A 26,352-nucleotide genomic window follows, 5' to 3' on the forward strand; every position below is an offset into this window, starting at 1 on the left:
TAAGTGCCCCCACAGCTCTGCCCGCACAGCTTCACAGGCTGGGCAAGAAGAATCTTTGTCTATAGCTTCTGTTAAGGGGACATTTGCCCTCAACGCCCCGAGCAAGTCATGACTCACTTAAGATGATGTATGCCTCCTGTAAAAGGTAGTGAACTTGGTAAAATGATGAATTATTCTTGGTCCTGCCTGGGAAGATGCCCAGGACATAGAGAGGGTCAGCACGGCTTGCACGTGCCCACCATTTGAAAAACAACGCGTGACCACGACATGCAATTCCTCAAGCGATTAATCGCCTTGCATTCCCATTGTTGCCTTCTCAAGTCTCACTACCTGTACACCGATAAGGCAAGGAAGATGCGGGACAAATACCAGGTGGTGCTCGACACTCCAGAATACAGGACAGTGCAGGAACTGAAGACACATCTGAGCGAGGTGAGTGCGTCTGTCCCCACATGGGCCTCATTCCTCTAGCGGTCTTTCTTCAGGTCATTGTGCTAGGCCCAAACCTCCTCCTGCCTTCAATTACAGAGTAGCCACCCTGTGCATACAAGTTGGTTGGCCTCACTTTGCCTGAGTTTACTTATTTTGTCCCTTTTTAATAAGATGAGGCTGTTGATACTTGCCCTGCCTATAGCGGAACATTTGCATGACTTTGTAGGTTAGAGAGTCCCATCTTATACTGTTGTCGTAGTCTCCAAACTGAATTTATTCCTAAACTTTCTCTGTTGTTAATCCCTGCTGTCAGGACTCTGATCATGGCAGTGTTATCAATGGCTCTCTGCTCCGCTGCCCTCTCAAGTTCCAAGAGACTGTTTCATTTTCATCTGCCCCGCCTCGCACTAAGGCTCCTGATTGCAGTTAGCTGTGCACAGATGTGACCCTTTCTCCTATGTTGGTCCGTTGAAGATTTGCCCCCCATCTTTTTTCCATATGTATCCTATAATGCTTTGGTCATAACAGATGTCCAGGTTTGCCAGGGACTAAAAGGTGCTCCCTAGAGATAAGGTCATCCCACAAACGTAAATGGTCAGTGGGCCATTCTCATTCAACCCAGTTTGTCTTGTGGCCTTATTCATCAGACTCCATCCAGCTGTCAGGTCACTTCATCAGCTGTCCTTTCTCCGTAACTCTGATGTGTGCTGGTTAGGAATGACTGATGTTCTTAGACTGAGAGGAGCCCTGGAAAACCACGCATTGTCTTTGGTGGAGAGGAGTTGCAGCCTCCTACACTTGGAGGAGCCAGGGCGGAGGACGAGTCACCCTTCAGCTGTCACAAATGCTGCCCTGGGCACGTTTGCTTTCCTGAGCGCTTCCCTCTGCTGTTTCAACCAGCGCAGCACTCAGATAGGAACGCATGTGGGGTTCTTCCCCCTCTGGAAAGGGACCTCTCCACTCTGGCTAACTATCAGAATCATCTCTGAAATATTTTAAAGCTGCCCTTGAGTGGACTCCAATCCCCCCACGCTAGACTCTGATTCTCTGTCTGGATATCTGTGTGCTTTTAGCTGCTCCATAGATGGTTCTAGTATTCAGCCAGCACTGGAAACTTTAAAGTATTACATCTCTCCTCCAGCCACCAAATAATCAAGTTGTTTGGGAACTTAAAGTGCTTATTGATATCTTTGAAATACCTTTACTTCTCTTAGCTGTCTGGGTTCAGAATTATCTAAAACTTTAATTTCTCTTCATCCCAATTCCTAGTGTGATCTTGCGCATATTATGCAACAACACTGAGGAAGAAAAATGGCATTTTCTTTAGTAGTGCGATTTCTCTCACACTTGCCTCACTGGAGAATGACCTGGCTTGAGAAAATATCAATTTGAGCTACTACCCTGGATTTAGGTCTGGGGTAGAGCCTGCAAATTGTGCTTAATAAGGGCTTTGAGGGTTCTTTTTTAATTGAAGGATAATGGCTTTACAATATTGGTTTTGTTTCTGACATACAGCAACAGGAATTAGCCATAGGTGTACATACATCCCCTCCCTCTGGAACCTCCCTCCCAACTCCCATCCCATCCCACCACTCTAGGTTGTCGCAGAGCCCTGGCTTGAGTCCCCTGTGTCATACAGCAAATTCCCACTGGCTATCTGTTTAACACATGGTGGCGTACATGTTCCCATGCTACTTCTCCATTCATCTCACCCTCGCCTTCCTCCCCAAGGACTTTGGGGTTTTTAAAGATCAGGAAAGTTTTGGAAACACTGGCTTAGTAAAAAGTTGATGACCCAAAGTTCAACTTATTGATTCTGGAGTTGTCTTTAAATTGTGCAACTTTTTGACACGTATTTATTTGTAGTACTGGGAAGCAGAGATGTTGTCCAAAGGAGCATAAACAATGCATACCAAACAATGCATACCTAAGTACAGGGGAAATATACTTCAAAGAGAATTATAGAAATGGCATGGAGGCGAGTCTTAGTTCCAGATTTACTTCCATTTTGTCATGTGACCTTATCTAATTCACTTCAACACCCCAACCTCCTGAGCTAGAGAATCAGACTAGATGATGATTTGGGCTTCTTTTAGCCATAAAATTCCATGATTTTGTGGATTTGATTTATTCAAAAATTTGGCCTGGGAGAAAGGGTAAATTTCTATTTTATTTCCTTTCTTTCAGTAGTAACACCAAAAACAGCCCGGAGCAAACGAGCTAAATTTTGTTTCAACTTGTACTTAAATATAATTTGATGTAAGGAAATGGACATGAACATACATATGTGTATATATATTATTTATTTCCTACATTTTATCTGTTCAAGCAGCATTTTTATCCACGATTAGGATAAATTAGGATTTATTCTCCATTTAGACTTTCTAGTTTGCCTTATTATATTAAAAATACTAAATAGCCTCAATATTTACTAGCAGGCTATTATTTTTTCAGATCTTTTATCTAAATACAAGGTGATACTGGGATGACCCAGAGGGATAGGATGGGGAACACGTGTACACCCATGTCGGATTCATGTCAATGTATGGCAAAACCAATACAATATTGTAAAGTAATTAGCCTCCAATTAAAATAAATAAATTTATATTAAAAAAATAAAATCTGGTGGTTCCAGAAAAAGGCTAAATAAATAAATACATACAAGGTGATAAAAGAATGATAAACTAAGCTTCTGCATTCCATGGGCTCATAATCTCTGAGAAGAAACAGACATCAATAGTATAAGTCATATCCTACAGGAATGATCAAGACAGTATGGACTCTATGGTTCTTCAGGCAGATAAAACAGGGAAGAAAATTCTAGGTAGAAAGTATTTGAAATGGGCCATAATGAGTTCTAGAAACTGGGACTGGTTTCAGGTAGCACATGGGGAATATGGAAGACTGTTGGGAAGTGAGAGTGGAGACCGAGGATAGATAGGCCAGGTTATGAAGACTTGTGGTTGGTATATTAATGATCTTGGACTTGATGAGAAGTCACTGAAGAATTATTTCTGAGCAGGATAGTCTGAACATTAAGACCTAATTAGTTCTGAACTTTAAGAAAGTCTTTTTCTCAGGCTTTTTAAAGGTGGGTAAGCCCTGTGAAGTGTCCAGTAGAGGATTTGGGACGGTGGTTTAGAGGCTCTTAAGGATGTGTAGTAACAAGCAGTATAGGAGGCTGAACTAGGGCATTGGCAGTGGGAAAGGAGAAGAAGGCCATATCTAAGAACCGTCACAAAGTTAGGAGTCCAGGATTCATGACTGTTTTGATGTGCAGATGAGGGAAAAGGGCTCTAGAATGACTCCCCAAGTTTCTGGCCTGTGTGGCTGGGATATCAAGGAGCTATTTAACAAAATTTGGAAGCCATCAGTCTCAGACTGATGGTTGAGGTCCTAGGTACAGATGCGGTTATCCAAGCAGAATGTATAGGGTAAAAGGGGCCAAGCCAACTCTTAACTCCAGCTAATAGCTGTCTTTGGGGGAGTGCAGAACCATAGAAGGAAGCTGAGGAGTGCCTAGAAAGATGGGAGGCCACCTAGGGGAGAATAGGGGAATGGAAGGCAGAGAACAGAGTTCAGGAGTGAGCTTGCTGAGCAGTTACAGTTGCTGCAGAGAAACATTCTGCTGCTGCTGCTAAGTCGCTTCAGTCATGCCCGACTCTGTGCGACCCCATAGACGGCAGCCCACTAGGCTCCTCTGTCTCTGGGATTCTCCAGGCAAGAACACTGGAGTGGGTTGCCATTTCCTTGGATTTGACAATTGTAATGTTTGCGGTAGTCTTAATGAAATTCACTTCCTTGGAGTGGTTGGGTGGCAGCTAAACTATTCCCTTGAGAAGTTAATCAAAAGAGAAAAGAAAAACACATAGTCTGCTTGGTTGTGAAAGAAAGAAATAAGGCCTTTGGCAGAAGTTGGAAACGACCTGATGGAAAGAGGGACTTGGGTCTGTTTGTAGAAGAAGGAAGCGGGCTGGAAAATCAGAAGGGCTGAAGGTTTAGAGAGGCAGGGGGTAACTGCTGGAACAGGGTCCTAGAAGGCATGGGTGAGAAGGGACCAAGAACACAGCCAGAGGCTGGACACTTGAACAGGCTGCAGAATGTCTCTAATTTTGATACAAGGGAAAAAGAAAAGGAGGGGGTAAATAAAGTATTGGTTTATTGGACAGAAGTTGAGGTTGTCACAGTGGGAGAGCCCTGCTATGTCTCTAAAGTCAGCAATAAAGGCATCTGCAGGGCACAGGACGTGTCAGTGAAACAGAATGATGGTTATCACTATTTTATGTCCAGCTCGTGTACAGAGCATCCGGAAGGAAGCAGAAGTCAATCTTCACTTCAGTTCCTGATACACCTGATCTCATAAGAGCCAAGAGAGGGCAGAAGCTTCAAAGTCAGGTAACATTCATACATGAAGATTCAGAAACCTCCCGGGCTGGCACCACGGGGAGTGTTTGTGTGTGTGTAGAGGGCTGGTTCTGTGTTCCTGACCACTCCTGTCAGTAGCAGACCCTCATACCTGGTGGTCCTGATGAAGCCTCGTGCCCTTTAACTTCAAGAAGCTGTTTTCTCTGAGGGCAGTTGTCATTATGGTTAGGTTTCACATGAGCAGGTAATGCCAAACCATCTATTCTAAGTCCTATACAGTTCTAATCATTGGGTGAGTGGTCCATGGACTCCAGGTGCTGAAAATAAAATTTAAAAATTCGTTCCATAGAACCTATCTTTTGTCCAGAGACAACTGAGACCACATTTCATGCATTTAGGCAAAAATGGGGGAAAATATGTTGAGGAATCTATCAGGATTTTCTCATTCTTCTGTTGGCATTTTGTTACATGTGTTTAGATTAAACTGTACTCAGCAATAAGAATGTTAGATAACTAGAGTGTGTACCTGTGTTTCTTAACATGAGACAGAGAAAGAAATAAACAGAAACATACGTAACAAACAAAAGGGCAAAAACAGGTAGATACTGCCCTTCCATTTTAGGGTTAGAAATGAGTAAAGAGGACTGAATACTAAGTATGGTGTTCTATCTCTAAAACATCTGATCCCTATTCTTATTATTTAGTATCTGTATGTTGAACTCGCCACCAAAGAAAGACCCCATCATCACGCTGGAAACCAGACCACAGCCCTGAAGCACGCCAGACACGTGAAGGACATGGTCAGTGAGGTGAGTTGGGAATTGAGCACTGAGGCACTGGCAAAGAAAACAAATCCTTCATTCAAACCTTTACCTGCTGCCTCTGATCAGAGAGCTCCTTTCTGATACTGCACTCAGCAGTATCAAGACACAGAAGGCAGAGCTATTCTCTTAACGAGCATTATCCGTTGTGTCCCTAGGCTGGATCTGTGACATGGTTGAGAACTGGGAAGGATGAACACTCCTGAGCTTAAATTTCTCTCTCTTCCATCTTCATTTCTTAGAACAAGTACAAGATTCAATATGAAAAGATGAAGGACAAGTACACTCCGGTTCCAGACACACCAATCCTCATCAGAGCCAAGAGGGCTTACTGGAACGCCAGTGATGTATGCATCTCTCCCTTCTTCCTTCTGCTGTTAGAGGGCAGCCAAGGTGGTGGTACCTAAGAAGCATGTGATATTATAGTCACATCTGTAATTCAAAGTCCTGCCTCACAACATGAATCAGGAAAAAAACGAAAACACAAAAGCCAAACAAACAGGCACAAACAATACCCATTTGGCAAAGTCGCTAAGAATAATGCTAGGAGATCCTGAAAACCTACTGCTTTTCTCGTTACTCTTCTGAGCAAAAATATGACCCTTCTGATTCTTTGGTAGCATTTCCTAGGGATACTTGCTGACTAGTTGTTACTTATCCATAAAATGCTGCCCTGGGAGCCAGCCAAACACAGTTTCAAATCCTGATGCTGTGATTTGCCTGCTGTACGACTCTATATAATTTACCTATTTTTTTCTGAGACTCTTTTCTTGTATTTGGAATGAGGATAAGAATTGTGATAATTAAATTAGACTAAATTTCAGGATAATGGTACACATTTTAAAAACAGTACTGGTCTCTTAGTTGACATTCGGAAAATATTTGTTCCTCTCTTGATTGCTAAGTCATGTGAATGATACGTTTGTTAGAATTAGCAGGGACAGATTTTCATCTCCCATACCACAAGAGTGTCTTTCAATGGTAATGAGATTTTCTGTTAATGAAGATATGAAATAAATCAACCCCGGGTAGATGGCTGGTCCTTACCAGTTGTGTGTCCCAGAACCCAACTGCGAATTCATTGCATCTGTTCAGATAACAGGTAACAACCCCATCACACAACTCAGCAACATAACTCTAGGATTTCTATATATATTCTATACTCTATATATTTTGAAACATCACAAAGATAGAGATTATAATGAAATCAAATTTCAGGATTGCTCCATGGAGAAGACATTTTAATACCAGGAGTTAAAACTAAATCTTTCTTCTTTTTCCATGTACATTAGTAGGTCTTGGGCTCAACAAAGTTACGCTTTTTTTTTTTTTCCTTCTCCTCCCAAATGAGCTTTTGGTTTGCTCATTTTACATTTAAATAAACTTTTTAAGTACTTGTAGATTTGTAGAAAAGCTGTAGCGATAGTATAGTACAGAGCTCCCACATAGCCTACACCCAGGGCCCTATTGTTAACAGCCTACATTACCGTGGGACATATGTCACAAGCCAATATCGATACATTATTTTTTAACTAAATTCCATACTTTATGGCAAGTTTCATTAGTTTTCTCTTAAAGTCCTTTTCCAGGATGTGAAAGAACTTTTTGATCTCTCCCAAATTTATTCAAGAGAAAAATAAGAAATAAGACAAGAGAATTCAAGGTTAAAAGAGCTTCATTATATAATTCAGTCATTTTTCACAATCCATGTGCTTTTTCTCTTTCCAGCTACGCTATAAAGAAACATTTCAAAAGACCAAAGGGAGATACCACACTGTGAAGGATGCTCTAGACATCGTTTACCATCGCACAGTCACAGACCACATCAGCAAAGTACGTCCCTACTTATTTCTGCTTGTGTTGGACTCAGTAACCCACCATCATTTTTACAAGTATCCTCCCTTCCCTAAAACTCTCTGGAAACAAGTAGATTTTTTTTACATTAACTTTGGATAAGACATTAAAACTGTCTTTGTGGTTTTACAGATAAAATACAAGGAGAATTACATGAGCCAGCTGGGAATCTGGAGGTCCATTCCTGATCGCCCTGAGCATTTCCACCATCGGGCAGTCACTGATGCAGTTAGTGATGTGAGTTGTGAGATCTGTTTTTACACATAAATTCATATGCCCGCATGACTTACGAAATCAAACACTGTATAACAACTGATTGAAACTTGACTAACTTTTCGTTCTTGTGTATGGAAGTTTAAGTCCTAACACTCATTGCTGAATAAGTGAGCCTCAACTTGGGGAGACAGAAAAATGTATTCAAATTTATCAGCCTAATTTTTCTTTTAAATGTGTTACATCATATTACATGTCTGGAAGTGATATACTTCATCTAAACAATAACCTATTTTTGATCTACTGAAGAGTCTACTTCATGAAGCAATTAAGACACATAACAATGCTCATTTAGAAAGAAATTTTAGTTCTTTATATGAAAATACAGCTGCCAGCTTAATGATATACTCTCTAGGAAAGTATGCCTGTTAAATTTGAATTGCTTTAATTGGTATTAAAATGAGAATTCCCATATGCAGTACAATATACCATAAAGTGGGCAAAAATCAGTATTAATGGAAACACCTCTTAAATAATTATTTCAGTACTTTATTATTCCATATATCTCACAGTCAGAGTTTCTATTTGTTCTACTTTTGTTGATCCTAACCTACTGCTATTTGGAGGTAGGTTCTTAAAACTCTTTGATGTTCTTCTCCCAGGTGAAATATAAAGCAGATTTGACCTGGCTTAAAGGCATTGGTTGCTATGCCTATGATACTCCCGACTTTACTCTGGCTGAAAAGAACAAGACCCTCTACAGCAAGGTATGTATCTACTCAGGGATAATGGCCACATCCATGCAGTGTGCTCCACTGCCCCCAGAGAGTACTAGAACTGAGGAAACAGCGTCTCATATTTCCATCTCTGTCCTTGCTTCTAGACCCTAAAGTAGGAACATACTGCGTTACTTGCTCTACTCAGGAATATTTTAGTACTGACCTCACTGACAACAGTCATCATTTATTTATATCGTTCCTTGGAATTTGATAAAAGGCCATCTCAGTACAACTCCCCATGGCTCTTCCAGAATTTCCTTCCTAGTAATATGTCTCTGGATGATTTGATATGGCAGCAGATATAAAGTGAGATTATTTTAATTCACAAACTTAACATGTGACTTGAAGCAAATAACTGTATTTTATGGCCTCATTTTCCTGCTTACAAAATAAAGCAGTCAGATTAGTTTCCTTTGAGTTCTAAAATAGAAGTCAGCAAATTGCTCTGAAAGGTGCCAGATAGTAAATAGTTTAGACTTTGTGGACCATGTTCATTCTGGCACGTATTCTTTGTTACAGTCCCTAAAGATTATTAAAAAAAAACTGTCTAGTTCGTGGGGCTATTTAAAAACAGGTAGTGGTCTAGATGCTAGCATATTCTTACTCTAAAATATAATTATCTGATTAATTCCTGGAAAACTACTTCTAATTAAAGAGTTAAAAACTGCCTTCACGTACACATGGAAATATCTTCAAAGTAAAATAATTATCACTATAAATATTGAAACAAAGAAGAAACTGATTTGAATTTTTACCCAATATGGGAATAGATCCATTTGACGTCTATTCAATGAAAGTATGTATTTGGGGGGCTAGTTTTCAAGGCATTGGGTTGCTATGTGCTTCATTGCTTTGGGAGATAGAGTATGTTCAATAATTACTTGTTAACTCTATGAATGAATTAATCACACATGTCTCACTCTTAAGATAATCACAACCTGCTATCAAGTAACCATGTTTTTGTTTTCTCTAGTATAAGTATAAAGAGGTATTTGAAAGGACAAAGTCAAATTTCAAGTATGTTGCTGATTGTCCAATCAATAGGCATTTCAAGTTTGCAACTCAACTGATGAATGAGGTACGTATGACCTGATCCAGTTAAACCTATTAACTTACCTTAGTAGTCTATAAGTGACATTTGATTAAAACTCAACACATAAAATGACAGGAAAGCCTTTGAGTCTTTGGGAAGACACTTACGATATCCTTGTTTTATGGGCTCTGCCAAAATCAGGAATAAGAACTAATGAAGGGCCTGTGCAGAGCGGAGTGAGGGCCCACAGCCAGCATGGCCTCTGCCGACACTGGTGTGGGCCAGCACAGCCCTCTGGGTGCCTCTCAGCTGAACTCCCTTCAGTAGGATTCTGTATAGAGTTGGGAGACCTAGAAGTTCAAAGTTAATTTAGTATCCCTTACCAGGGCCCTGAAATGGCAGCTCTAATCATGTAGTTGCGATTCACACATTCAAACACGTTGCCATAGTTACTCACACATTGCAGAGAAGTGTCCATTTGCACTTAAGATATTCCTCTGTCTTCTACCCAGTGTTTTGTGGAACTGGTTTTGCAATAGTTTAAGTTAAATTTAGCTTAAAATGATGAAATAAGCAAGCTATGAATTAACATATGTTTGGATGGTTTTACATTTAATTTCCTGTCTTTGTATTTTCTACAGATTTACATAAATTCAAAAACATTAGAAAATTAGTAAAATGAATCTAAAAAATGAAAATATAGCCAATGGTATATTTATTTCAATGTATTTCTTTTTTTGTTTTTAAATTTGCTTTAAAAAATTAATAAATAAATTTGCTTTATTTTCAGTAGATTTCAAGGTGGGATGACTCTGAACAATTACTGTCAGTAACTTCTTAGGAAGACAGTCTTGATACATTTTGTTTCTATTTTTCTAATTCATGAAGTATTTCCAGGTCTCTTTTATAATAAGATTAAATTAACTAGCATTAGAATGTGTCCATGAATATGCTTTTGATTCTACCAGCATTGAGTAGTAAGCCTATAGCTTGTCAGTGCCCTATTATAAATACAATATAGAATGTCATAAAACCAACATTGCTATTGACATCATATATAAAGATGGGACATTTTAGGCACAAGGTGCTTCCACTTGGGTGTCATAATTGGTCTAGCCCAAGCCCCAGCCTTCTCCAGGTGATCTTCCTTTGTTTAACTCTCTTTGCCTTCCTGTTTTCATTACCCTGGATGCTTTGGGAGCCCACCTCTAGAAAGGACACATTTCTGGCTCTCTGAAGTGTTTATCTTGGGACATTTCTATACAGCCTTGAAATTGTACTCTTGCTATAATTTGATATGATGTTTGAGCAGAAAAAATACAGAGCTGATTATGAGCAGCGGAAAGATAAATACCACCTGGTAGTCGATGAGCCTAGACATCTGCTGGCTAAGATCGCAGGCGACCAGATCAGTCAGGTACTGTGATGGGGCCGCCTGGATGGCCAAGCAGGACTGCGCTCCAGTTTCTCATGAGATGTCGTCCCGTCTGCTGCAAGGATGTCATAGGTTCTGCCTATGATATTGGGATGTTCTGTTCCAGAGTATCTGTCTAGCCACCCAAAGAGCCCACGAGCTCTTTGAGTGTGCCAGTCTCTGCTCTGTGTCCTCACGTGTGCTGTGGTGAAGAGGCGATGCACAGCTGGGTCCTTCCACCCTTCATCCTTCTGGATGGCCCGTGTGCCAACTGCAGGTCCAAAGTGCAAATTAATGTGCAAATGCAGAAACAAACAAATTAATGGAAAGAAGACAGAACTCCTTACTGTATTTTTCTACTCCAATGATGTCACCTTTTCTATGAGGCAATTTTGGTGGGTCTAGCTCCGTTGTTGCCCATTCACAAAGGCTATGGTGGTCAGCGGCAAATTCACAGTCAGCCTGTTTGGCATTATAATGCATTTGGTGTCTTCACCCACACGTACACATGAGAACACAAAGTGTGTACGCCTACATCTCTTCACTCAGAGGTGACCGGGATATAGAGCCGTCTTCTTTTCTGTCTTCATAAGTCTCTTTTGTGCTTCACTGCTCTTTGCATGAACAGAGAAAATATAAATCTAGTGCCAAGATGCTTCTGAAACAAGGATGTAATGAAATCCTGCGTCCAGACATGTTGACTGCCCTCTACAACACATACATGTGGAGCCAGGTAATGTCTGATGAGATGGGAAGAGGAGACTGGGAAGCCCTGGGGCATTCATCTCTGAGCTTCCCCTGGTTTCCTGCCCCTGCCCCTGCCCAAGCTGGTTTCACATGACAAAGCTGCATAAACATTCACTCCCTGCCGATCACCTCTGGATGCGGCCGAGTGCAGCGCCACAGCGGCCAGCATCTCTGCGTCTTCTGACACCTTTGGAACTCCTAGCAAGACAGGCTTTTTCACACTGCCAAGGGTTTCCAAATCGGTGCGACATTAGTTTATGCTTCTCACTGTGTGCCCCAAAGAAGTAGATTTCTTAGAGATAAGGATCTTACTTAAATCCGACAGTATTTAAAAGCTCTGAGTATGTAAAATTTTCATCCAATGTGTACATTGCTCTCTAATGACTACTCTGCACCATTTTGAAGAGATGAGGATGATGGTGCAGCTCTTTAAATATTGGACATATTCATGGCCCCTCTTGTGTTTGATGCTGTATTCGTTAGGTTATTTCAGCACATCTGTCCTCACGAACACATGTTAACAATACTGCTGATCACCTTGCCTTCCTACAAGGTCATCTGAAGCACACTCCACCACATTTCCATCATATGTTGAAAGGTAAATTTGAAGCAGAAAAAAAAACAGTGGTCATTGCCTAACTACCAGATACAATGTTAATAAAATGCCATCATTTCCCCACCCGCCAAAAGTTTTTAATCAATCTTTTGTATTGGGAACTTATTTTATCACTTTAGTCTGACATCAGACCCACACATGAAATGAGGATGCCTTCCTATGGACATACTATTTGCCTGAACTTTTCTCTTCCTCTTGATATGATCAGTGGATAGTTGTGCCTGGAATTTTGCTGCGCTCTTTGTGTCTGCTTGAAATTGCTTATGTGCATGAAAAAAAAATCATGACTTGAAAGTTTCAAAAGTGAATGTCTTTTAAAATAATTGCTTTGAACTGTATGTATTCACTTTTTTCATGTTTCATCTTTGATATGAAAATATAGCTTAAGAGATTATATATTTGATACAGCTTACTGTGAGTGAATCATTACTTGTCAGACTCCAGAGAGCATGGGTCTAGGCCTGGCTCTGAGATTTCACTCTACACATGCCCTTAGCTTATACTCTTAACCTCTCTGGGGCTCAGTTTCCACTTGGATAAAAAATCTGGAAACTATTATTTTCTTCTTCTTATAATTTTCTCACTCTATTACCCAATTGCTATCGAAAAGATTTAATATGAAAGCATGGCATCATTCCCCATATCTATGGCTTATATAATAATCCTGTTGTTTTCCATGGGACTGTCTCAAAAGGAAAGCTAGAGTCCCTGAAGGCCCTCTCCTACTTCAAGTTAACTTGTTCTTCTCCTCTGCAATTTAGATCAGGTACAGAAAGAATTATGAAAAAACAAAGGACAAGTTTACCTCAATTGTGGATACTCCAGAACACCTACGTACTACAAAAGTCAACAAACAAATCAGTGATGTAAGTACAGGGACCTCTGAGTGGTTTCTTGACCTTGGGGGTATTTGCAAATGTGGAAGGGCATTTTAGATGGTTACCTGTTTGGAAGACTCTACTGCCATTTAATGGGAGGGAGGTAGGGACACTGAATGTCCTACTCTGCTCAGGACTCTTCTTTTAGAGTAAAGAGTCATCCCAGCCAAATTAGCAGATACCCCATTGTAGAGCCACGGGAGCGTTTGCAGAAAGCATGAAAACCTGATGAGTTTATGGGAATCCTTTGTATATACTCAATGACAAAAGCAACAATGTTCCCTTTATATTTTTACATACATCACAATATAAATTGAGATGCATAAATTTGGCTCTTTCTGCCTTGACATCTCTTTCAGATACTGTATAAGTTGGAATACAACAAAGCGAAACCCAGAGGCTACACCACAATTCACGACACACCCATGTTGCTACATGTCCGGAAGGTCAAAGATGAAGTCAGTGATGTAAGTACTGGGATGGCTTTGCAGCCCCTCTCACTTTGGCCTCTTTCTAATGTGATTTAACAAATCCAGGACCAATTATCTATACCTGTGTAACAATCAATCTAAATTGTAGCAGTTTGAGACAGCAGTCTCCTTTTTCCGCTCAGCATTCTGTGAGCTGACTGGGCATAGCTGAGTAGATGCTCTATTAAGTGTGCTAGCAGACAGCTGCAGCTCAGGAGAGCCACAGCAGCCAAGCATTGTTTGCTCCCAGCGCTGGCGCCTGATCGCAGCTTGGCTGGGCACTCAGGGCACTCAGGTACAGACAGGAAGCTTTATACGTGGCTTTTGTGGTTTGGCTGTCTCACAGCATGGTGGATGTGTCCTAAGAGGCTGGGGTAGAAGATTCCAGACCCATTAAGGGCTACTCCTAGAACTGACACAGCCACTGTTGCATTATTTTGCTGGGCACAGTATGCACCTAGATTCAAGGGGTGAAGAGACACAGGCCTCTGGGTGAACAAATGGGAAGGTCACATTGCAGAAAAGCATGTAGCGTAGGAGGATATTGTTGAGACCAGTTGAAAAATGCAGCGGGCCATAAACTCTATTAATAAATACTCTATGAGCTTCATCTCGGCTAAGAGGAACAAGGTAGCCATTAAATCCTAATACGTTGAGTAGAAATTATATCCATATACTTTGATACACATAGCTAGATTCCATGGTGGGAAACTGTCATCATTTTGGTTGGTGGTGTTCAGTCACTGAGTTGTGTCCAACTCTTTGCTGGACTGCAGGCTTCCCTATCCTTCACTGTCTCCTGGAGTTTGCCCAGATTCATGTCCAGTGAGTTGGTGATGCCGTTCAACTATCTCATCCTCTGTCCCCCACTTTTCCTCCATCAATCTCCCAGCATCGGGGTCTTTTCCAATGAGTCAGCTCCTCATATCAGGTAGCTATAGTATTGGAGCTTCAGCTTTAGCATCAGTCCTTCCAGTGAAAATTCAGGGTTGATTTCCTTTAGGATTGACTGGTTTGATCTCCGTGCATTTTGGGTAACAAATAGATTAATATTTTAAAGAACTCCATGGCTTTATGGGCATCATAAGGAATACTAAAAGCAACTGTGGAATCCCTACCCCAAAGCCTTGACTGAGGCGTTCTTTGGTAGATAAACAAATGGGTTCACGCTATTGACTTTGAGTTGCCTAGAAAAATGTTAAATATATCCATGCACTGTTTATGAAGGCAGAAATGTATAAATCATTGAAAAATATTTATTATATTTTTCATATAAAATAAGTTTTGGCACTTCAAACATGAACATTGGGTATTCATAAACATCTATAAGGTAGATGCCTTATGTGGAGCAGCCCATTCTCTCTCACTGGGGGAAAAAAAATGAAGCAATTCTGCATCCATTTCCTTAAGCTTTCTGATTATAACAATAACCCAAACTGATGAAAAATATGGGTGTCCAGGCCTGAGCCCTAAAGCTACTGATTTGCTACATTTATGAAAAAGCACAGAAAACTGTGATTCACATGATCAGGCAAATTTAGTAAGCACTACCGTGGCTTCCTTTGGACAGTTTTATTTCAGATTTAACCATGTTAAGACCTAAGATCCTTCTGCAATAATTAGTGAGAAGGCCCAGATAAGGCCCCAGGGCCCTGAAATTTAAAAGGAGCAAAAATGGGTGAAGCTAGAAATTCCAGGCTCAAGGTGGAAAAAATGACCAGTCGGGCTCACAGAGGCTAAGCCTTCCCTGTTTCTCCCCCTCCCACCGAAACTCACTAGTGGTGGCACTAGCAATGGCGATAGTGATGACAGCATTCATTCATCAGTACATCGATTCATCAGGCATTTGGTTCCCTGGGGGTTTCCCAGGTGCCACTAGTGGTAAAGAATCTGCCTGCCAACGCAGAAGATGCAGATTCCAGCCCTAGGTCAGGAAGATCCTTGGAGGAGGAAATGGCAGCCCACTCTGGTATTTTTGCCTAGCAAACTCCATAGACAGAGGAGCCTGGCAGGCTACAGCCCACGAGATTGCAAGGAGTCAGACATGACTGAGTGACTGAGCACATACGTTGTATGTTAAGTGCCTGCTGCGAGGAATGAAATAATGAATGGTGCACAACTTTGCCCGCCAAGGAGTCAGCTCAGTAGAAAGAATAGACAGATAAATAATTACAGCATAACATGATAACAGCTACAACTCCAAGGGTGTGGAAGGGGGACACGCCTGATCCCATTCGGGTGAGCCACTGGGGGAAGTCTTGTCTTCCATCAGTGGTTTTTAAGATGTTCTAAACTCTGGAGTTTCTGATTTGGGGAAGGGAAAACACATAGACTGCTCTCCAGCTGTTCTTTACAGCACAAGCTCAGAGGACATAAATTCTATGGTGGCTCAGTGAACAGATGCAGTGTGTCCTGAGGGACAGACTCTAGGATCTGAGACAGGATAAGTCAAAGTCTGCTAGATGCGATGGGTGCATCATTTCTTCACAACAGATGTATTCAGTCTTAAGAAGCATTGTGTCCTATAGTTACAGTTTTAATTTTTTTTTAAGACACTTGTGGCTGCTTTAAAAAAATTCACCTGTGTTTCCTCTTGCAGCTGAAATACAAAGAAGTTTACCAGAGAACTAAGTCCAACTGTACCATTGAGCCAGATGCTGTTCATATCAAAGCAGCCAAGGATGCCTATAAAGTCAACACCAATGTAAGTCCCCAAATCTAACAGGGGTTCATCAGCTTCTGCAGCACACATGGCCTCTTTAGGCATCACTTCAGGTGGTTGCGTTCTAGTGACTCCAGATCAAGGGCTGGGCCCTGGAGCATGCGTGATAACGCTGACCTCTAAATGCTCCCATGGTTCTCACCAGGGAAAGGTGGGAAAAGAGCAAGGATGGCCCAGGGATATTGTACCCACTCAGCCGCTGTGTCAGGAGACTGAGAAATGGGAGTTTAATTCTGAAATGAAGGTTACATTTTTAAAAGTGTCTCCAGTCTTTTTGTATTTCTCCTGCCTCAAACTCTGGAGCCTGCTTCTTCTGAAAAAAGAGAACACTTGAGCTGCTTGATGCTGTCAGGAGTTGACCTAGACCTTCCTCCTGCTCACATCTCTCTGTGCTGATTCTTCTTTGTGTGTGATGGGGCATCTTAAAGCCTCAACCACAGACACATTTTTGTGCATTTAGATAAGTATTGACTTCTTAAAAATATATGTGGTTATATAATGAAAGATTATAAAATCCAAGCTGTGACCACTAGTGCCACAGAGAATTGTATTTATTAGGGCAAGCAAACTGAAATGCCTTTAGGGGCTGACAGGGAGCTTACAGGTGTCCTGAGAATGGACCGAGAGAAAAGTAGCAGCATAGATGTGGGACAAAGCAAATGCAGTAAAATGTACATTGTAGAATCTAGGTGCTGGGTATATGGGTGTTCTCTGTAAGATTCATGCAACTTTTTTTTTTTTTTGCAACTCTTCATATGCTTGAAATTTTCACAATGAAATGGAAAAAATTTGATCAAAATTAATACATGAAAGCATGTGTATCTTATTGTACACAAATGATACCTTGACCAAGAAAAAGGAGAGACAAAAAGAGTGAAGAAATGTGGCTGATAGTGAGGGCAAGGACACTCAAATGAAATTACATACACTGTATTCCTCAGACTCAGCCTGAGGTAGCCAGTCCTCCAGCTCAAATGCAAACCAGGCAAGGACACAAGCCCTCTGAAGTCAGGCTGCCTGGGTTTGAACCCCAGCTCCACTGCTCACTAGCTGTCTCACCTGGGCAGCTTGCTTAGCTCCTCTAGACAGTTCCTCAGCTGCTGAGTTCATGAAGTTGTGATGAAGATTAAATGAGTTAATATTTGTAAGGCACTTTGAGAAGTACCTGGCAGAAAATGAAAAGTGTTTAATACTTTTTTTAAAGTTGTCTGAAATTTAGTTAGAAGTTAAAAGTACTTGACTTAAAATAATTAAACTGCCCTGGCAGAGTTAGTTTGAAAGATCATTTCATCTGGAACCTTTAAAAATTATTAGCTTCTATTTTGAGGCCAAGAGGTCCCATAGGATGACAAAACTAGTTGCGTGAATTGTATAGAAATTTTAATTGGGGCTGTCTTCTTGCATAAAGAATCATGATTTGTTAAATGTTAAAATGCAAGCTGAGTCCCTCTGTGCTGCGTTTGTGGTTGTGAATTCAGGCCATTTAATGAACTGACCTGTTTCTATCCTTTTAAAAACAGTTGGACTACAAGAAGCAGTATGAAGCCACCAAAGCCTACTGGAAATGGACCCCTGACCGCCCAGACTTCATCCAGGCTGCTAAGTCGACCCTGCAGCAGAGCGATGTGAGATAAGAGAGATAGAACTGCATGACATACCCAGGGCAGAAACGTCCCTCATTATCCATAGTTACCACGGTCGCTGTGTTAACCCTAGCTCATTTGAGATCCAAGAAGGACAGGAGGGTTGTGAAGTGTGAAAGGCAAGCTCAGGAAGTAGGCCTGGCCACACAGCTTGGTCTCACATGGCTGAGCCCAAACACCAATGGCTCTTGAGGGAGGCACGGGAGGACCAGGAAAGCTTTGTCCTGGCCTGGGGGCTGGCGAGGAGGAGCCCAGCTTGCAGTGGACCCAGCCGGGAAAGCCTTGCCCCGATCCTGGCAGCAAATCCTCACAGTGCTCTCAAGAAGACTCCCTAGGAATTTAACCAGATACCATCTTGCTCCTGTGCCTGGCACCCTTTTCCAGCTTCCTCTGCCTTTCTTCTGTTATAGTTTGAATACAAGCTGGACCGAGAGTACCTCAAGGGTTGCAAGCTTTCCGTCACGGATGATAAAGACATGGTGCTGGCCCTGAAGAATTCTATAATCGAAAGTGACGTAAGCATGCGGTCCCCTCCCAGAGGCCTAGCCTCACGCAGGGCTGTCTTCTGCAGCCCAGTCCCCAGGGGCACCCTGGGCACCCTGTGGACTGAGGAGGGCTGCTGACCCCAGTCCACAGCAGTGACTTGGCAGAGCAGGGTGGCAGCAGCGGGAAGCTGTTACAGTCAGGTGGCCGGGCCTGATACAGAGGCTCCACGAGCCAGCCCTCCCAGCCAGAACTGGGGATCTGAGGGCCTGGCTGGACTCTATAAGACAACATATTCATTTTCATGGGGTCACACTCTTCCTATGCTTCCTGTTTCCTCAGCTGGAAAGGAGGACTAATAATGCCTCCCAGGGCTTGGGGGAGGGTCCAATGACATTTCAAAGTGCTCTGAACTAAAGCTGCATATATGAAGATTCATCAGAACGTTCATTCTGATTGTTATTAAAGCCTCAGCTTGCACGAGATAAAAGAAAATCCTTTTTTGGTATTTCCCAAGATTTCTAAACATCAAATCTTATACTGAGTTTAATGTTTCTAACTATGTCAATGACACTACTCTCCCAGCTCTATTTAGTAACTCAGGAGCTTGATAAAAAATATGCAGGGGACTCAGAGGAGCTGAAGAAATGCCTTTTTCTCACCCCTGCAGCTGAAATACAAAGAGAAACACGTCAAGGAAAGAGGAAGCTGCCATGCCGTGCCTGACACGCCACAGATCCTCCTGGCAAAGACAGTCAGCAGCCTGGTGTCCGAGGTACCCCTCCGGCAGCCCATATGCTCGCCTTCTGTCCTGGGCTGATGCCCCAGGCCGGCGCTGTAACAAGCTCTCTATGCTTTCCCAGAACAAGTACAAGCAGTATGTGAAGAAGCACTTGGCGCAGGGTTCATACACGACGCTGCCAGAGACCCGGGACACTATTCATGTCAAAGAAGTGACCAAGAATGTCAGTGATGTGAGTGACCAGCCCCAGGACTCTTGGCCACAGCAGTGCCACTTTATCTTAGCATCCAGCAAAAGACTCAAAGTCATGTTTTTCCTCACACACACTTTCTTTTACGTCACTTCACTCTTTACAGCCAGTACCTATATGTGAACTTTGAACACTGGCTTAAAAGACAATTCAATAGGAACTTCCCTGGTGGTCCAGCGGCTAAGACTCCGTGTTCCCAATGCAGAGTTCGATCCCTGGTCGGGGAACTAAGATCCTGCATACCACATGGCGCAACCAAAAATAGTAATAATAAAGACTCAATGTTTATTGACTTTCCAGTTTTGGCAACTGTGGCAGATATGGGTTTTACCATAGGATGTCTTGTCTGGCACTGAGGATATCACTACCCTAGTGGTAATAAAGGGAGGAAGCTTTGATAGTGAAAATCTGTCTTTCTCATCATCTCTCTTCTCCTTAAACTGCTAAACAATTTAGAGAATCAAAATCACATCTTCATATCTCCCTAATCTCTGCCCACTATATCCTCATGGATAATGCTTTAATAATCATGTATTTATTATTGTATCATGTATTTATAATAAATCATATATTTAATAATTTGTATTTATGAGCCTTATAAGGTTCCCTTTATTTTAAAAAGATGAATGAAAGAGTTTGCTTTGCTTGTCATTCATTCTTTAAAGACTGGTATGTGGCTCAATGTCAGGCTCCAGGACAAAAATGACAGAGAAGAACTAGAATACGGGCAAGACACCCCAGTTCCAAAATGACACCAAAACAGGGAACCATGGATTTTTCCTTGAGATCTTCTCACAGTTCTTCAAGTAAAACAATTCTGTTCCCGGCTTCCCCTCCTCACCTAAGTAATTCTGGCTCTTTTCAGACAAATTACAAGAAGAAGTTTGTCAAGGAGAAAGGCAAATCCAACTACTCCATCATGCTGGAGCCCCCAGATGTGAAACACGCCATGGACGTGGCCAAGAAGCAGAGTAACGTGAGTTCCTCTTCTCACTCTCTGGGGCCCACCTCCACCAGGGGATCCCACACTGGTGCACGCTGGGCTGGGCCCAGTGGTCACCCTAATTTCTATATCTGGTGGTTTAAGATATATGGTGGTGGGATTGATTTGGTTTTAATCAGAAAGGTTCCTTTCAGAAAGAAAGTCTGTTTCTCAAATGAGCCAATGTTTTTTCTCCAAATGAAGGTCGCTTACAAAAAAGATGCAAAAGAAAACCTGCATTACACCACAGTGGCCGATCGGCCAGACATCAAGAAGGCCACGCAGGCTGCCAAACAGGCCAGCGAGGTAAGTGGGTGGTTAAAACGTTGCCAGTCCACCATGCACCGCGAGCAAGCAGTACAAGGCACAGGCCACCTAGAGCATGTTGTCCGTTTTGTTTTTCTTTGCTTCAGGTGGAGTACAGAGCCAAGCACCGCAAGGAAGGCAGCCATGGGCTCAGCATGCTTGGTCGCCCCGATATTGAAATGGCCAAGAAGGCAGCCAAGCTGAGCAGCCAGGTAACACACATGGGCAAGCAGCCACTCTACTGTGAGGAGATGCTTAGAGACCCTGCAGGAAGGAGTGATTCCCAGAATGAAAGTGCAGTATTAGTGATCAAAGAGATACGGGGTCTCTGATAGCACTCAGGGCTTTAAAAATTATATCATGAAAGGCTTTGAAAATTTCTATCAGATGCAGTCACTTTAGCTTTTTTATTTAACAAAGATATATTGAAAGCTTGGGCTAGGAACGAGGGGGAATAAATGTCCTCAGACTCTATGTCTGTGGATAAATAGTTACATTTTGGGGTTGTGTCTGATTGAGGTACGCACAGGGAGCTGAGGGGGAATGCCTGATGCTAGCAGATTCCATCTTAGTGAGAAGGTGGACTCAGAAATGTGCCCAAAGTTGATTGTCCCATTACCTAATTTCCCTTGTTAGACTAATTATGTAGAATACTCCTGAGTTATGACAAGTTTTTGGACATTAGATCAGAGACTCCATGACCAACACCAGATCTTTCAGAGAGCAAGCTTTACTCCAGAAAGACAAGCTCAAGGATCTTATTTCTCCTCCTGTTCTGAGACCCTGCCTTCCTCTTTGTTTTCTTAAATATTTATCTTCTTCTTTACTGTTTTCTCAAGTATTTGTTTGAAGAAATAGGTTTAGGATACCTTTGGTGGTTGTACATATGCCTTTCAGCAATGCCAAACATGGAATCCCAATCTTTTGGAAAATACAAATAGTAACATCAGGTGACAAGAAATGGGAATTATGAAGAGACAAAAAGTTCAGATGTCTAACGATAAGCAAATATGATTTTTTAAGGTTTTATTTTTAAAATGCCAATGCAGTATTTTTATTACAAATTAATGGAATGGTATAAATACTTGAGACAAAGATATGAAATCACCCACAAAAAGTAGTGGAATCTCTAAGAATAGTAAAATGTAACAAGAACTTTTCAATTTAAAACACTTTTAATGTATTTTTTAACCAAGTTCATATTATTAGCAAGTTAAAAACAAGTTGAAATCTTGAAGACTTTGCTGGTTTTGAAAATAGCAAGGCCTGTATTTCTAACCTCAGGTGAATCCTGTGATGTGGAGAATGACACCCGACCAGGTGGTATTGTGAGCTCCCTTCTTGGGATTACTTCCTGGGAAGGCTTCCTCAGGATTGACGGCGTCCTGGCGTGGCCCCTGGTCCAGGAGACCCCATCTGTGTGGTCCCTGCCCGTTCTGACTTTGCTGTCTTGCTGGCACTCTAGGTGGAATACATCAAAGGCCAAAGGAGAGGTCACGGGCACGGCGCCGCATCTTATGACACTCCTATCATGAGGCAGCTTAAGAAAACTAGTGTGCTCATCAGTGATGTAAGACCAGCACCAGCAAGCCTGTATCTCCGTCTTCCTCTTTCTCTTGTCTACCATCTTCGCCTTGGTCAGGGGACTGACCCAGTTGCACTCTTTTTCTGTTGGTCTCGTGTTGGAATGTGTAGAATGCTGTGGGAATTTGTCAGGGGATATACTTTTGCACACACCTATCTTTTCCTGCATGAAACGTTCCCCCTGGAACATACCTCCAGAGTAGGAAGGTAGAGTAGTTTTGAGATGGTCTACTAACTTCTCTAGGCTGCTGACACTGATCAAAGGATGAAGTGAACATAGACTGGGCATCTTATCTCAGATGAAGATAAACCACAGAAAGAAAGTCTCCGCTGATGACTGTCGTTAGCATTTAATACATTTAAGACTGGTTATTTACTGTGGTCTTGCAGTTCAGACGTACTCCAAATCAACAGTATAAACGGCTCAAAATGTTTTCATTTGTAGCTTTCACTCTATGTCTTATAGTCTCAATAGCAAGAAATGTTCTAATTCTTGAACCTGCTCTTCAGTCTTTAGAAGCGCCAATATTATTGTCCTGTTCAAGTCTCTGCAAAGAAGTAGAACTGGATGTTAGATCTTTGTATTCAATTGAACGTTGAAATAATTGCTTGCAAACGTCTTTCCCACACTCTCTGAGCCTGCTGGGGTTATGGACACTGATGGTGCCATTTGCAATGTGACGCTGCACAGCTGCATCTCAGGTTTCCCTGGTAAACAAGAGAAAGAAGGCTTTCCTATTCCATGTGCCGCACGAATGTGGCTTTATTGTACTTTCCACCTAATCCCACACCTTTCTAAGAATTCTTGAAGTCCTGAATCTGATATGTGTCCTTATCATGCAAAATAGAGTAGTACTTAAGAAGATTCCGTCAAAAAGGAAGGTTGGACATGGTGGCTCATATTCCTGGCAGTAGTTATGCTCAACTGCATTTGCGTGGGGCCTCCTTGTGGAAAGAGGAGGCATAACTTTTTAATTAAAAACTTAGAAATTTAAATCTGCTTAAAATTAACAGAAGAAAAAGGAACTGAAGGCCAGTAGAAAGCTGCTCTTCAAGTACTTTTTTCAGACGTGAGTTATTTTCTAAAAGATAGAGGGGTTTTAGCATTCTTCTAAAGAAATGGATTTTATTCGCATCAGAGGTGGGCCTTTGCATTTTCTCTTCCCCAGTCTTGCCTCTGCACATCTACCTGACTTTGCTTTTCTGTGTTTATCAGCTCTTGGGATCAGCCCTATTCTTAGGGTTTCTGTATCCTTAGGAGAAGTTTTCTCTTGGCCCAGACACCAGCTCACCACCTCTGACATTCCTTAGCAGGCTTTTCGTTTTATTTGGGGAGTGAATTTCCTTTCAGAGAAGGGCCACCGTAGCGTTTCTTTATGTTGTTTTTCTGTTCTGTTGTTTCTGCTTCCTCCATTGTGTGTCTGACTCAGTGTGCCTGCATCCTGCTGTACTGCTCTGCATGCTTATTTTGTCTGTGCGTTTTCACTGGAGATTTATTCAAAATAAATGAGTCTTAGCACTGTGAATGCTTTTCCTGTAATGTGACAGACTTCATTGTTCTTAGCACTTGAGTGGCCTCCTGTTGTGCCTGTTCTGCTGGATGGGGAAAGTTGTGGGGAGGTAAGGTGACGAAGCATGAGGGGACTGATTTTAAGTGTCTACAGTGCGGAATATCTGGGCAACCAGATCCTGGTGTGCCAACTGTGAATGAGCAAGTCTTTCGTTTTACCAACAGCAGAAACTCTAGGTGTCCCAGAGCATCAAATATTGCCCCGTTAGCTGGCTAACATCTAGAAAGAGCTTATTTTTCTTTCTTCCTAGCATAAGTAACTGTGCTGTGCTTAGTCACTCTGTTGGGTCCAACTCTTTGCAACCCCATGGCCTGTAGCCCGCCAGGCTCCTCTGTCCATGGGGATTCTCCAGGCAAGAATAGTGGAGTGGGTTGCCATTTCCTCCTCCAGGGAATGTTCCCAACCCAGGAACTGAACCCAGGTCTCCCGCATTGCAGGCAGATTCTTTACCATCTGAGCCACCAGGGACGCCCAGAATAAGTAACTAGTAGGGTTCTATTTCTGGTGTTAATCCTAGTGTCAAAGGGATCAGTCTATCTTTCAATAAGGAAGTGTTTCTGTCACTTTTTCAGTTTATTCTGTCGAATATTCCTGTAAGTAAATCTCATCTTTAGCTGTTTTGCTTAGGCATTATGACTGTCTCTTTCCTTCATCAATCAAATCACATTTATTAAGCAACTATTAGTGCCAGGCATTGCACTTATATTTTAAATTGAAGTTATTTAATCCTTTGCATATTCTTTTATATATCCTGCAAGTAAAATATATTTAATCTTATTTTTCACTTTATGTTAAATTTATCTCACTTCTTTCCTCCTTCTAACCTGAAATTATATCAAAGCCATTAACCTCCAAATTCTGTTCTTTTACTCAAAAGTTATGCCAATATTTTGCCAATTAAAATGATAAAGCTAAAGTACAAAATAATAAATTCTCTTAAAGTCAACAGATTCCTTACTTCTCACTTATCTTGATCATTTATAAAGCCTCTTTGAACTCCTGGTAATAGACCTAAAATGCTTTTGGTTTTGCTAGTTAGGAGGACTGAAATGCTTCAAATCAAATATATTAGATCATGTCTCTGAATTTAGCCAGAAGCCTTTTCCCATGCATTTTTGTCCTGCATCAAAAGGAAGTGAATCTTTCATCCTCTGAATAATATAAAAATGAGCAAAACAAATACTGTGTCATTTGTTCTTATACTCAATTGCCTGTTGTCCCTGCATAATTATTAATAATGCTCCCTTTTACTCTTAAAAGTGGCCTAATTTGGATAATAAATTACATGATCACTTTATGTGTAACATATTCTTTTGCATTTACATTTCCCCTGTTCCTCAGCCTTCAAATAAACTGACATTCAGGAATAATTTGGATTTTTGCATTTGCTATTAGGTTAAATACCGAGAAAATTTCAACAAAGAGAAGGGCAAGACACCAAAATACAATCCAAAAGACAGCCAGCTCTACAAAGTCATGAAAGATGCTAATACTCTTGCAAGTGAGGTATGTGCTTGTTTAACTGTAGTAAAATATATAATGTGAATTTGCCATTTTAAGTATTTTTAAGTATGTAATTCAGTGGCATTAATTACATTTACAATGTTGTCCAAATACCACTATTAATTCCAAAGCTTTTTCATCACCTCAAAACACAAACTCTATAACTATTAAGCAATAACTCTCCATTTCTCTCTCCCACCAATCCCTGGTAAGCTCTAATCTACTTTCTGCCCCTGTAAGTTTGCCTATTAGAGATTTCATGTAAGTAGAATCATGTATTATGGGTCCTTTTTTGGTCTGGCTTATTTCATTTAGCTCAGTGTTTTCAAGGTTCGTCCGTGCTGTGTAGCGTATGTCAGAACTTCATTCCATCTGTGGTTAAATAGTATGCCACTTTATGTATCTATCACACTGTGTTTGTCCCTTCATCTGTCAATGGATACTTATTTCCCGTTTTTGGCTATTGTAAATGAGTATGGTTTTTTTTTTTTTTAATCACCATTTCCAGCATTTGTTTCAGGATGAGATATCGTATTATGATTTCATTAGTACCATTTTCCATTTCCTATTTATATGATTTCCTTTTTCCCCTTACTGTGGCACAGGTTAAGTATAAGGCTGATTTGAAGAAACTTCACAAACCTGTGACTGACATGAAGGAATCTCTAATAATGAACCATGTCTTGAATACAAGTCACCTTGCCAGTTCTGTAAGCGAAATCGTTTGTTCCAAAAACAGCTTGCTTCACCCATGTACAGCTAAATTCCTTCTTTGAGGTCACATGCATCTCCTTCTCCGCTACTGAAAGCGTGTCTGTCCTCTGAGTGCATTCTTCCAAATGACAATATTAATCTACCAGCGCGCCACTGACTGCAGCACCTCTCAGATTATAAAAATGCTTCTGTTTGGAAATATTTTAACTTCTTTTTCTCCCAATTAACCA

General features: G+C 41.4%; 1 protein-coding gene across 49 annotated transcripts in view; it reads left to right on the top strand.

The window, feature by feature from the left end:
- Positions 1 to 26,352, top strand: part of NEB (nebulin) — a 202,814-nt gene that overhangs the window by 147,757 nt on the left and 28,705 nt on the right. For 26 of the 49 annotated variants that reach the window (XM_012137496.4, XM_042243869.1, XM_060409934.1 and 23 more), the window contains exons 119-139: positions 322 to 432; positions 4,723 to 4,827; positions 5,502 to 5,606; positions 5,861 to 5,965; positions 7,347 to 7,451; positions 7,605 to 7,709; positions 8,348 to 8,452; positions 9,438 to 9,542; positions 10,810 to 10,914; positions 13,036 to 13,140; positions 13,512 to 13,619; positions 16,222 to 16,326; positions 17,865 to 17,969; positions 18,398 to 18,502; positions 19,141 to 19,245; positions 19,334 to 19,444; positions 20,328 to 20,438; positions 20,649 to 20,750; positions 20,858 to 20,962; positions 25,301 to 25,411; positions 26,014 to 26,118. In XM_012137496.4, coding sequence (XP_011992886.3) covers positions 322 to 432; positions 4,723 to 4,827; positions 5,502 to 5,606; positions 5,861 to 5,965; positions 7,347 to 7,451; positions 7,605 to 7,709; positions 8,348 to 8,452; positions 9,438 to 9,542; positions 10,810 to 10,914; positions 13,036 to 13,140; positions 13,512 to 13,619; positions 16,222 to 16,326; positions 17,865 to 17,969; positions 18,398 to 18,502; positions 19,141 to 19,245; positions 19,334 to 19,444; positions 20,328 to 20,438; positions 20,649 to 20,750; positions 20,858 to 20,962; positions 25,301 to 25,411; positions 26,014 to 26,118 — 2,229 coding nt within the window. Of the gene's footprint in view, positions 1 to 321; positions 433 to 4,722; positions 4,828 to 5,501; positions 5,607 to 5,860; positions 5,966 to 7,346; positions 7,452 to 7,604; positions 7,710 to 8,347; positions 8,453 to 9,437; positions 9,543 to 10,809; positions 10,915 to 11,539; positions 11,645 to 13,035; positions 13,141 to 13,511; positions 13,620 to 16,221; positions 16,327 to 17,864; positions 17,970 to 18,397; positions 18,503 to 19,140; positions 19,246 to 19,333; positions 19,445 to 20,327; positions 20,439 to 20,648; positions 20,751 to 20,857; positions 20,963 to 22,215; positions 22,321 to 25,300; positions 25,412 to 26,013; positions 26,119 to 26,352 lie in introns of all 49 variants that reach the window. The other 23 variants (XM_042243868.1, XM_060409929.1, XM_060409930.1 and 20 more) reach the window with 2 other exon arrangements.

Source organism: Ovis aries, chromosome 2, assembly GCF_016772045.2.
Source record: "Ovis aries strain OAR_USU_Benz2616 breed Rambouillet chromosome 2, ARS-UI_Ramb_v3.0, whole genome shotgun sequence".
Taxonomy (NCBI): domain Eukaryota; kingdom Metazoa; phylum Chordata; class Mammalia; order Artiodactyla; family Bovidae; genus Ovis; species Ovis aries.